This window comes from Cherax quadricarinatus, chromosome 96, assembly GCF_038502225.1.
Source record: "Cherax quadricarinatus isolate ZL_2023a chromosome 96, ASM3850222v1, whole genome shotgun sequence".
Taxonomy (NCBI): domain Eukaryota; kingdom Metazoa; phylum Arthropoda; class Malacostraca; order Decapoda; family Parastacidae; genus Cherax; species Cherax quadricarinatus.
In genome coordinates, this window is record NC_091387.1 from 8,244,847 (window position 1) to 8,258,795 (window position 13,949).

Below are 13,949 nucleotides of genomic sequence, written 5' to 3' on the forward strand. Positions count from 1 at the left end.
TACGCAAAGTATTAATTAGGTTTATGGTCTGGCCAGCAGACTATAAACTTTTTAAAGGTGAAATAACTGAAAATGTAAGTATATAGTATCTTCAAGACTATGGGAACTTAGTGCTACCTTCCCCTTTCATCTAGTTAAATTACCCTTATTTCCCAAGGGCTGTGTTATCCCTATGGGTTTAGCACATCCCTGTGGATACATGTATGATTGTAGGGACAAGATAATGTAAAATTAGCAAATGTGGTGAGCAGATTAATGTTTCACAATGTTCAGTTTTACTTCAGATTTTTTTTTTTATATTTTTTTTTTATCCTGGAGGGTTAAAAACACAGGATAAACCCAGGAAAACCCAGTGGTTTATTTCCTATGTGGTCTTTATTCCAGGAATATATGAAGCTTAGAAATTCAAAGACAGGGGTAAACCAGTGTATTATGATTACTAGTGCGATGTTGCAGGCAGAGGCAGCGGGAAGTGTCTTGGATTTCACCTGCCTGCAGACGAATTAGTTTTGAGCTTGTATCTGCAACCCAGGGCATCACTTCAGACAAGTCGACTGAACCTTCAGTAAGTCACTACGTGTCAGTAACAAACTGGGACTAGGTGCTACAAAATACTGAACCTTTAGTAAGTTGCTGCATCTTTCAGTAACACAGTTGACTGAATCCACAAAAACAAACATTTATACTAGGAATCTTATGATATTTTGGTTCGTTCTGGACCACTGTGACATCTGGGCATCAATGATGTCTCAGGAAGGACTTAAACATCATGAAATTCTGCTTTTAAATGTAGAGTATTTTTGTGGACTGTTTCAGCTACAATACCGTGACTGTTTATCCTTTCAGTTGACTGAAAATTCAGTAAGTCACTCTCTATAAATCTTAATATATTTGTATTCTAAGAGATAATCCAGCTTATCCATTATATGAATTTATAAAACACTGCCAATGTAATATGTAGAGGATACACAAACCACCTAATGTGGATATTTTCATTATAAAATTTTTAATATTGCCAATGTTTGTGATCTTTCAGATATAGGACAAATTGCACTGAGTAATTTCACATGTTTTTCAAACATGAGTTCTGAAGCCTCAATACAGCCATACGTCTCAAAGGACTATCATTTTAAATTATTGGGAAATGTGGTCGCTTTTTTTAATACACAACTTTGGTTTCTTGAAGTTGAAGTTTACCGGGTAATTGAAAATCTCGGCCATTTCTGACGTTCATTTTTTTCCAGCACGCGGAGATGAGCGAGCCTTAATACGTGCCTGCAAAGTCAGCAGAAGACCGGCTAGAACGTCATGATTGTGGAGCTTTTTGCCAAAGATGAGGCGGCGAACAGAGTCGTCATACGTCAGGAGTGCAACCATGTTCTGCAGCAGGAAGCCTTGACAGTACTCCAGAAGCTGCACTGCATTGTACACCTGTCGACAGAGAAGAATTAATTAATTTGTAGGTCAAGGTACTATTGTCCTGTCAGACGAGTGTGAAATAAGAACTTTTAGTTTTTCTGCACTGATTGAGCTGTTCTTTCTGTCTCATAAATATGTAAGATGATAAGTAAATCTTTGTCTCAACATGTAAGATGACAAGTAAATCTTTGTCTCAACATGTAAGATGACAAGTAAATCTTTGTCTCAACATATAAGATGACAAGTAAATCTTTGTCTCAACATATAAGATAACAAGTAAATCTTTGTCTCAACATATAAGATGACAAGTAAATCTTTGTCTCAACATATAAGATAACAAGTAAATCTTTGTCTCAACATGTAAGATGACAAGTAAATCTTTGTCTCAACATGTAAGATGACAAGTAAATCTTTGTCTCAACATGTAAGATGACAAGTAAATCTTTGTCTCAACATGTAAGATGACAAGTAAATCTTTGTCTCAACATGTAAGATGACAAGTAAATCTTTGTCTCAACATATAAGATGACAAGTAAATCTTACAAATTTCTTACTTTCACTATACACATACATTTACTTCCCTTATATGCTTCTTATTGGTTCTTAATCCTGTAATATTATTATTACACCTCCAGCATCATCACCGCTCTAACCCCTTTATCTTCCCTCCTCGCTGACAGCCCCACCTTTGACACAGACTCCCTCTTTGACTTTGACACCAACTGATTTACTGCACAAACTTCGATTATACTTTCTCTAGCACTCCTCACCGTCCTTACTGACTCTACCTCTGTTATACTCTCCACCCTCGCTGGTCCCTGATCAAGCATATTAAACAGTACACCCTACCCTTCAGTGCTGTATGACCCTTTTGGGTTTAGCTCTTAGTTTTGATTATAATATTATTACAAAATCAAGTGCTAAACCCAAAAGGGTCATACAGTGCTGTCAAAATCCGGTAATATTTCCTTATAACCTAGGGGCCTGGTCTGAGACTGGGTTGTGGGAAAGATAATACCCAGAGCTAGTAACAGACAACACATCGGCTGAATTAAAGAATTAAACTTGTTCACCATCGATCATTCTCTTTCAAGAAGTGCGCAAACCTCACGGTTCACATAAACATTGAGTACAGGCAGGCCCCGCTTATACAGCAAGCTAGATTCTGGGCTACTGGAGGGCCCCGCTTATACAGCAAGCTAGATTCTGGGCTACTGGATGGCCCCACTTATACAGCAGGTTAGGTTCTGGGCTACTGGAGGGCCCTGCTTATACAGCTGGTTAGGTTCTGGGTTACTGGAGGGCCCTACTTATACAGCAGGTTAGGTTCTGGGTTACTGGAGGGCCCTGCTTATACAGCAGGTTAGGTTCTGGGTTACTGGAGGGCCCTGCTTATACAGCAGGTTAGGTTCTGGGTTACTGGAGGGCCCCACTTATACAGCAGGTTAGGTTCTGGGTTACTGGAGGGCCCTGCTTATACAGCAGGTTAGGTTCCAGGCTACTGAAGGGGCCCACTTATACAGCAGGTTAGGTTCTGGGCTACTGGAGGGCCCCACTTACACAGCAGGCTAGGTTTTGGGCTACTGGAGGGCCGCACTTACACAGCAGGTTAGGTTCTGGGCTACTGGAGGGCCCCACTTATACAGCAGGTTAGGTTCTGGGCTACTGGAGGGCCCCACTTATGCAGCAGGTTAGGTTCCAGGCTACTGGAGGGGCCCACTTATACAGCAGGTTAGGTTCCAGGCTACTGAAGGGGCCCACTTATACAGCAGGCTAGGTTCTGGGCTACTGGAGGGCCCCACTTATACAGCAGGTTAGGTTCCAGGCTACTGGAGGGCCCCACTTATACAGCAGGTTAGGTTCCAGGCTACTGAAGGGGCCCACTTATACAGCAGGTTAGGTTCCAGGCTACTGGAGGGGCCCACTTATACAGCAGGTTAGGTTCCAGGCTACTGAAGGGGCCCACTTATACAGCAGGTTAGGTTCCAGGCTACTGGAGGGCCCCACTTATACTGCAGGTTAGGTTCCAGGCTACTGGAGGGGCCCACTTATACAGCAGGTTAGGTTCCAGGCTACTGTAGGGCCCCACTTATACAGCAGGTTAGGTTCCAGGCTACTGAAGGGGCCCATTTATACAGCAGGTTAGGTTCTGGGCTACTGAAGGGGCCCCACTTATACAGCAGGTTAGGTTCCAGGCTACTGAAGGGGCCCATTTATACAGCAGGTTAGGTTCTGGGCTACTGGAGGGCCCCACTTACACAGCAGGTTAGGTTCCAGGCTACTGAAGGGGCCCACTTATACAGCAGGTTAGGTTCCAGGCTACTGGAGGGGCCCACTTATACAGCAGGTTAGGTTCTGGGCTACTGGAGGGGCCCACTTACACAGCAGGTTAGGTTCTGGGCTACTGGAGGGCCCCACTTACACAGGTTAGGTTCCAGGCTACTGGAGGGGCCCACTTATACAGCAGGTTAGGTTCCAGGCTACTGAAGGGGCCCACTTATACAGCAGGCTAGGTTCTGGGCTACTGGAGGGCCCCACTTACACAGCAGGCTAGGTTCTGGGCTACTGGAGGGCCCCACTTATACAGCAGGCTAGGTTCTGGGCTACTGGAGGGCCCCACTTACACAGCAGGCTAGGTTCCAGGCTACCGCAATAAAGTGAAACATTGCCTTTTTTCACTTTCAAATGTATATAAAAGCCTGATAACATGTTTACAATATCATATATTAAGCGAGTTACAGAGCTAGGCCTAAATAATACCTTACCTTCAGATATTTTCGTTCTTAGCTTAACGGTGAGAGTTGAATATATTTACTGTATTAAGTCCGAATAAATGAAGAATGTGTATAATTGAAAGCTGCTGCATTAGTGAAATGCTGTAAGGAGGGGCCCCTCCTGTACACATTATACTGTCAGTTATGCAGTGTGTAAGTTGTTGGTAGGTGGAAGGAATGCATGGATGTCTCGGGCAGAGATTGAGAAGCAATACTTGTGTGGGCAGATACTGAAAGGTTTCACTTTGCCTGACAGTGGGGTAGATGATGGGCTGAGAACAAGCAGTCTTCTTGGTTGGTAATATAGTGTATATTTGGGTGATTTCTGCAGCTGATTTATATTATTCTGGGTCTCCATGTATGTTAGTGTTACGTGGATCTTTGCTAGGCCATCACAGGGTTGTTAGGATTCTCCATTGTGTGTAAAAACAGATGAACAAAGACCTTGCTGCTGCGGCAAACAAGACCTTTCCATAAAGTGAAATACAGTGGACTCCCGGTTAACAATATTTTTTCATTCCAGAAGTATGTTCAGGTGCCAGTACTGACCGAATTTGTTCCCATAAGGAATATTGTGAAGTAGATTAGTCCATTTCAGACCCCCAAACATACACGTACAAACGCACTTACATAAATACACTTACATAATTGGTCGCATTTGGAGGTGATCGTTAAGCGGGGGTCCACTGTACGTAGTATATTCAAATTCAAAATTCAAATTTTTGTTTCGTTGCATAGTTTACAATGTGTGTTTAACGTGTTATGAAATACTGTTAAGCACAAAGAAAGCCACTAACATGGCTGAGTATTTCAGGCAGACTGATACTAATGTTTACACACTACTTAAAACTAGACATAGGTTATGGAGTGGCAAATTTTAATTATTCATTATTTGAGATTATTACAAAAGAGAGGTAGCCAAAAATTTTATAATTATTAAAATTTACAGTAGAGAGGTAGCAATTAAGGTGACTGACATATATTAATTACTTTATAGAAAGATCCTTATTACCTGGAGTTTACCTGGAGAGAGTTTCGGGGGTCAACGCCCCCGCGGCACGGTCTGTGACCAGGCCTCCTGGTGGATCAGCGCCTGATCAACCAGGCTGTTGCTGCTAGCTGCATGCAAACCAACGTACGAGCCACAGCCCGGCTAATCAGGAACTGACTTTAGGTGCTTGTCCAGTGCCAGCTTGAAGACTGCCAGGGGTCTGTTGGTAATCCCCCTTATGTGTGCTGGGAGGCAGTTGAACAGTCTCGGGCCCCTGACACTTATTGTATGGTCTCTTAACGTGCTAGTGACACCCCTGCTTTTCATTGGGGGGATGGTGCATCGTCTGCCTAGTCTTTTGCTTTCGTAGTGAGTGATTTTCGTGTGCAAGTTCGGTACTAGTCCCTCTAGGATTTTCCAGGTGTATATAATCATGTATCTCTCCCTCCTGCGTTCCAGGGAATACAGGTTTAGAAACCTCAAGCGCTCCCAGTAATTGAGGTGTTTTATCTCCGTTATGCGCGCCGTGAAAGTTCTCTGTACATTTTCTAGGTCGGCAATTTCACCTGCCCTGAAAGATGCTGTTAGAGTGCAGCAATATTCCAGCCTAGATAGAACAAGTGACCTGAAGAGTGTCATCATGGGCTTGGCCTCCCTAGTTTTGAAGGTTCTCATTATCCATCCTGTCATTTTTCTAGCAGATGCGATTGATACAATGTTATGGTCCTTGAAGGTGAGATCCTCCGACATAATCACTCCCAGGTCTTTGACGTTGGTGTTTCGCTCTATTTTGTGGCCAGAATTTGTTTTGTACTCTGATGAAGATTTAATTTCCTCATGTTTACCATATCTGAGTAATTGAAATTTCTGACAGCCTTAAAAATAGTGAAGAGAAATGGTTCAGAGAACTGACAAGCTGATGAATTGAGACACATGAGCAACACTTGGGTATCTTTACTGAGGAAATGTTTTGCCACACAGTGGCTTCATCAGTCTTATACAAAGAAGAATGGTGAAGATTAGAAGGAGTTTGAGGTAATCAGTCCCTCAGCCTGGAGCCGATATAATCAGTCCATCAATCATGAAAAGATTATCTCTTAAGCAGAGTTTATCAGTTTTGTGTTGGGAGTGTGAGACTGGAGTGAGCAGGGGATAAGTAATTTCTTGGATTTGGAATACTGTTGGAGTAATCAACTATTTGTAGCTACAGTAACAAAGTTATATTCACAGTGTCTAAGTTTCAGTAATTTGTTAACTAATTTGTTAAAAATTACGTATGACTGAATCACTGACTACATCGTTTTGCGATTCTTTCCATCATCTACTGTGAAGAAAATTTCTGTATCCCTCTGACTACTTTTTTTTCCTCAGTTTACAACTGTAGCTTGTTTTGCAGAGTGGATAATACTGTGTTGGCTGTATACAGGAGGACCTGCATATACACCACCTCTATTCGCTGGCTTTCACCTGCTTTTGTTGACTTTCAACCGAGCCATTGTTCATTATCAATACTTTTACTGCTTTTCTGTCATTACTGCCATTTTTGTATAATGGTTCCTTAAAGGAAGGATGACCAGCACCATATTTTAAGGTAAGCATTGTATATATTGTGTATTTATTTTACGTTTTTATACCTAGCTGTATTGAGCAATTAATATATTAGTGTAAACACATTACCAAGCATTCTAGATGCATTCGATAATGAAAAGAACAGCGCTCTTCCACCCGCTGGCAATTTTCACTTATTGTTTAGGGTCACAAACCTTATAGCCATATGAACGGGGTTCTCCTGTACACCTTAAGTGTTGTCCTAGCTCCTGGTGTTGAGGTGTATCATGTCTTTTTATTAGTAATCTAAGATTATGTAGAGAGGAAATTTGAGCCAGGAGAAAGTATTCTCTTTGTAATCTTGTTCCTCCTCCAGGAATTTGTCACTATAGATTCAGTTGGTAGGAAAATCCCAACACTATTGACGAGTTCCAAGAGTGTTTCTACTCCCGGAGCCTGGTCATGGGCCAGGCTTGTCTGGTGCCAGCCTGGCCAACCAGGCTGTTGCTGCTGGTGGCCCACTAACCCACATATCCATCACAGCCATTTTCTCAATTCACATTTTCTTCCATCTGTAAATTAAGGCATTTTTGTTGGCTGGTTTCCCCATATACCATTTACTTCAGAACAGTATCCTGTCTGTGAGTTAAACATCCAAGGAAGGAAGAATACCATTAACCATACATAGAATTTACCTTAGAGGTAGAGTTCTGAGTGGTTTATACGTTAACACACTGGCCTGGAATTTTAGGACTTGCTTGCCATGGGTTCAAACACCACCCGTTCTGTGGTTTGCAAGTGTGTTATGATGATGTGAGTCATGGTTTGTGTGTTCCTAGAAGTGTTACACATAGAAGTGCCTGGATATAGCAACCAATATGTCATTAATGTATCTTAACAAAGTGATGTGTCATGGAACAATGCAGCTGAAACTGCATTTCTCCAAGGATTTAAGTATAAGTTTGCTAGCACAGCACTCAGAGGTGATCCAGATCCCCTGGCATCCCTAGCTAGGAGGAATTTTTGCCTGGTTGATCCAGTCCTGATCCACCAAGAGGCCTGGTCACAGATTGAACTTCGGGGGTGTTGACCACCGAAGCACTCTCCAGGTATACTCCATGTAGTTGACATTCCTGCTGAACAAACTGAAGTTGGTGCACGACCCCACCAAGTTGATGAAGTTGCTTCCCTGTTCACATGACTCCTGACTAAGTACAGTGGACCCCCGCTTAACGATCACCTCCAAATGCGACCAATTATGTAAGTGTATTTATGTAAGTGTGTTTGTACGTGTATGTTTGGGAGTCTGAAATGGACTAATCTACTTCACAATATTCCTTATGGGAAAAAATTCGGTCAGTACTGGCACCTGAACATACTACTGGAATGAAAAAAGTTCATTAACCGGGGGTCCACTGTACTCAACTTTAAACAAAATTATGGTATTGGCACTGTATGACCTTTGTGGATTTAACACTTAATTTTGATTATAATATGGCATTGGCAGCCTGGGCTTCGCACTTTCTGCTTTTGACTTCATTAACTTGGTGGAGTTGTGTGTCAACTTCGGCTTGCTCTCCTATGGGAACATACTACAAGACTAGCTAACATGTACTTGGAACACTTAGAGAAAAACAACTTCAGTAACATCAGTCCGATACATCACTTTGATATGTTGATGGTGCTTGGCTGATGAACCCAGGGGATTCAATTTGCAGCCTAATAACACTGGCTGATGAACCCAGGGGATTCAATATGCAGCCTAATAACACTGGCTGATGAACCCAGGGGATTCAATTTGCAGCCCAATAACACTGGCTGATGAACCCAGGGGATTCAATTTGCAGCCCAATAACACTGGCTGATGAACCCAGGGGATTCAATATGCAGCCTAATAACACTGGCTGATGAACCCAGGGGATTCAATTTGCAGCCCAATAACACTGGCTGATGAACCCAGGGGATTCAATTTGCAGCCCAATAACACTGGCTGATGAACCCAGGGGATTCAATTTGCAGCCCAATAACACTGGCTGATGAACCCAGGGGATTCAATTTGCAGCCCAATAACACTGGCTGATGAACCCAGGGGATTCAATTTGCAGCCCAATAACACTGGCTGATGAACCCAGGGGATTCAATTTGCAGCCCAATAACACTGGCTGATGAACCCAGGGGATTCAATTTGCAGCCCAATAACACTGGCTGATGAACCCAGGGGATTCAATTTGCAGCCCAATAACACTGCAATAACTTAAGAGCCCTCCATAAAAATTGCAATAGAGGAGGGAGTTGATGACAATCTTAGATGTTTGACTCAGCAGACAAGATGATCTGAAATGAACAGTATACAGGAAAGCTACCAATGATCAAGAACTATGGTGTCCCGTGGCTAGGTAGGCAACGCTCTTGCCTAACACACCGAATGTCCATAGTTAATCCCCGATAAGGGTAGAAACATTGGTTATGTTTCCTTACACCTGCTGTCCCTGCTCGCCTAGTAAGCACTAGGTACCTGGGTGTTAGTTAACTGGTGTGAGTCACATCCTGGGGTACAAGATTGAAGGACCACACTGAAATTAAGACAGTCCTCGATGACGCACTGACTTTCTTGGGTTATCCTGGGTGGCTAACCCTCAGGGTTAAAAATCTGAACAAATCTTAACCCTTAAACTGTCCAAACGTAGATCTATGTTTTTCCAACATTTGAAAGTTAGTAAAAAAAATTAGATCTTCTTTTTGATTTTTTTACATTTGAAAACGTGTAAAAAAAACTTTGATCTTCATTTTTTTTTTGTTGTACTTGAAAATATGTAAGAAAACGTAGATCTACTTTTGGAGGACTACGTATGTGAACATAGATCTGTTTGGACAGTTTAAGGGTTAAATAAGAAAGGGGTGCTAATGGGTAGTAGTAGTTGTAGTGTGCCAAGATATTGGTAAATTTTGACAAAAATTGTGGTATAGTTTCATCCCTACTAATTGAGGACTGTAATAGACAATTTGAGTCTGCGGTGATGAATTCCTTTAGGGGGAGCTAGATTATATAGAGCAAGTCCTCAATTTTCTAGGTAGTAGGTTGGTAGACAGCAACTGCCCAGGGAGGTACTACCATCCTGTGGTAGTAGGTTGGTAGACAACAACCACCCAGGGAGGTACTACCATCCTGTGGTAGTAGGTTGGTAGACAACAACCACCCAGGGAGGTACTACCATCCTGTGGTAGTAGGTAGGTAGACAACAACCACCCAGGGAGGTACTACCATCCTGTGGTAGTAGGTTGGTAGACAACAACCACCCAGGGAGGTACTACCATCCTGTGGTAGTAGGTTGGTAGACAACAACCACCCAGGGAGGTACTACCATCCTGTGGTAGTAGGTTGGTAGACAACAACCACCCAGGGAGGTACTACCATCCTGTGGTAGTAGGTTGGTAGACAACAACCACCCAGGGAGGTACTACCATCCTGTGGTAGTAGGTTGGTAGACAACAACCACCCAGGGAGGTACTACCATCCTGTGGTAGTAGGTTGGTACACAACCACCCAGGAAGGTACTACCATCCTGTGGTAGTAGGTTGGTAGACAACAACCACCCAGGGTGGTACTACCATCCTGTGGTAGTAGGTTGGTAGACAACCACCCAGGGAGGTACTACCATCCTGTGGTAGTAGGTTGGTAGACAACCACCCAGGGAGGTACTACCATCCTGTGGTAGTAGGTTGGTAGACAACAACCACCCAGGGTGGTACTACCATCCTGTGGTAGTAGGTTGGTAGACAACCACCCAGGGAGGTACTACCATCCTGTGGTAGTAGGTTGGTAGACAACCACCCAGGGAGGTACTACCATCCTGTGGTAGTAGGTTGGTAGACAACAACCACCCAGGGTGGTACTACCATCCTGTGGTAGTAGGTTGGTAGACAACCACCCAGGGAGGTACTACCATCCTGTGGTAGTAGGTTGGTAGACAACCACCCAGGGAGGTACTACCATCCTGTGGTAGTAGGTTGGTAGACAACCACCCAGGGAGGTACTACCATCCTGTGGTAGTAGGTTGGTAGACAACAACCACCCAGGGTGGTACTACCATCCTGTGGTAGTAGGTTGGTAGACAACCACCCAGGGAGGTACTACCATCCTGTGGTAGTAGGTTGGTAGACAACCACCCAGGGTGGTACTACCATCCTGTGGTAGTAGGTTGGTAGACAACCACCCAGGGAGGTACTACCATCCTGTGGTAGTAGGTTGGTAGACAACCACCCAGGGAGGTACTACCATCCTGTGGTAGTAGGTTGGTAGACAACCACCCAGGGAGGTACTACCATCCTGTGGTAGTAGGTTGGTAGACAACAACCACCCAGGGTGGTACTACCATCCTGTGGTAGTAGGTTGGTAGACAACAACCACCCAGGGTGGTACTACCATCCTGTGGTAGTAGGTTGGTAGACAACAACCACCCAGGGTGGTACTACCATCCTGTGGTAGTAGGTTGGTAGACAACAACCACCCAGGAAGGTACTATCATCCTGTGGTAGTAGGTTGGTAGACAACAACCACCCAGGAAGGTACTACCTTCCTGTGGTAGTAGGTTGGTAGACAACAACTGCCCAGGAAGGTACTACCATCCTGTGGTAGTAGGTTGGTAGTACCTTCCAGGGAGGTACTACCGTCCTGCCAAGTGAATGTAAAATGGAAGCCTGTAATTGTTTTACATGATGGTAGGATTGCTGGTGTCTTTTTATTCTGTCTCATACACATGCAAGATTTCAGGTATGTCTTGCTACTTCTACTTACACTTAGGTCACACTACACATACATGTACAACCATATATATACACACCCCTCTGGGTTTTCTTCTATTTTCTTACTAGTTCTTGTTCTTGTTTATTTCCTCTTACCACCATGGGGAAGTGGAACAGAATTCTTCCTCCGTAATCATGCGTGTTGTAAGAGGCGACTAAAATGCTGGGAGCAAGGGGCTAGTAACCCCTTCTCCTGTATAAATTAATAAATTTAAAAAGAGAAACTTTTGTTTTTCTTTTTTGGGCCACCCTGCCTTGGTGGGATATGGCCGGTGTGTTGAAAGAAAGAAAGAAAGAAAGAAGTCCTCAATTTACAAGCACACTGGGGACCTCCTGAATTGTGTATAATATTGATAATTCTTACTAACACATTAGGGACCTCCTGTACTGTGCATAATAATATACTTTTTTTCTTCTTTCAACGAACCGGTGGTATCCCACCAAGGCAGGGTGGCCCAAAAAAGAAAAACAAAAGTTTCTCTTTTTAAATTTAGTGATTTATACAGGAGAAGGGGTTACTAGCCCCTTGCTCCTGGCATTTTAGCCGCCTCTTACAACACGCATGGCTTACGGAGGAAGAATTCTGTTCCACTTCCCCATGGAGATAAGAGGAAATAAACAAGAACAAGAACTAGAAAGAAAATAGCAGAAAACCCAGAGGGGGGTGTTTATATATATGCTTGCACATGTGTAGTGTGACCTAAGTGTAAGCAGAAGTAGCAAGACGTACCTGAAATCTTGCATGTTTATGAGACAGAAAAAAGGACACCAGCAATCCTACCATCATGTAAAACAATTACAGGCTTTCGTTTTACACTCACTTGGCAGGATGGTAGTATCTCCCTGGGTGGTTACTGTCTACCAACCTACTACCTACAATTAATATACTTTTTTTTTTTTTTTTTTTTTTTCAACAAGTTGGCCGTCTCCCACCGAGGCAGGGTGACCCAAAAAAGAAAGAAAATCCCCAAAAAGAAAATGCTTTCATCATCATTCAAAACACTCACCACACTCACACATAATCACTGTTTTTGCAGAGGTGCTCAGAATACAACAGTTTAGAAGCATATACGTATAAAGATACACAACATATCCCTCTAAACTGCCAATATCCCAAACCCCTCCTTTAAAGTGCAGGCATTGTACTGTACTTCCCATTTCCAGGACTCAAGTCCGACAATATGAAAATAACCGGTTTCCCTGAATCCCTTCACTAAATATTACCCTGCTCACACTCCAACAGATCGTCAGGTCCCAAGTACCATTTGTCTCCATTCACTCCTATCTAACACGCTCATGCACGCTTGCTGGAAGTCCAAGCCCCTTGCCCACAAAACCTCCTTTACCCCCTCTCTCCAACCCTTTTGAGGACGACCCCTACCTCGCCTTCCTTCCCCTATAGATTTATATGCTTTCCATGTCATTCTACTTTGATCCATTCTCTCTAAATGACCAAACCACCTCAACAACCCCTCTTCTGCCCTCTGACTAATACTTTTATTAACTCCACACCTTTTCCTAATTTCCACACTCCGAATTTTCTGCATAATATTTACACCACACATTGCCCTTAGACAGGACATCTCCACTGCCTCCAACCGTCTCCTCGCTGCTGCATTTACCACCCAAGCTTCACACCCATATAAGAGTGTTGGTACTACTATACTTTCATACATTCCCTTCTTTGCCTCCATAGATAACGTTTTTTGACTCCACATACCTCAATGCACCACTCGCCTTTTTTCCCTCATCAATTCTATGATTAACCTCATCCTTCATAAATCCATCCGCCGACACGTCAACTCCCAAGTATCTGAAAACATTCACTTCTTCCATACTCCTCCTCCCCAATTTGATATCCAATTTTTCTTTATCTAAATCATTTGATACCCTCATCACCTTACTCTTTTCTATGTTCACTTTCAACTTTCTACCTTTACACACATTCTCAAACTCATCCACTAACCTTTGTAATTTTTCTTTAGAATCTCCCATAAGCACAGTATCATCAGCAAAAAGTAACTGTGTTAATTCCCATTTTGAATTTGATTCCCCATAATTTAATCCCACCCCTCTCCCGAACACCCTAGCATTTACTTCTTTTACAACCCCATCTATAAATATATTAAACAACCATGGTGACATTACACATCCCTGTCTAAGACCTACTTTTACCGGGAAGTATTCTCCCTCTCTTCTACACACCCTAACCTGAGCCTCACTATCCTCATAAAAACTCTTTACAGCATTTAGTAACTTACCACCTATTCCATATACTTGCAACATCTGCCACACTGCTCCCCTATCCACTCTATCATATGCCTTTTCTAAATCCATAAATGCAATAAAAACTTCCCTACCTTTATCTAAATACTGTTCACATATATGCTTCAATGTAAACACTTGATCTACAC

General features: G+C 43.0%; 1 protein-coding gene across 1 annotated transcript in view; it reads right to left on the reverse strand.

The window, feature by feature from the left end:
- Window positions 1–581: 581 nt before the first annotated feature.
- The window catches only part of LOC128701704 (ankyrin repeat and BTB/POZ domain-containing protein 2), a 30,006-nt gene continuing 16,638 nt past the window's right edge, over window positions 582–13,949 (reverse strand). The window contains exon 2 of the mRNA XM_053795564.2: window positions 582–1,431. Coding sequence (XP_053651539.1) covers window positions 1,231–1,431 — 201 coding nt within the window. The 3' untranslated portion in view covers window positions 582–1,230. The remainder of the gene's footprint in view (window positions 1,432–13,949) is intronic.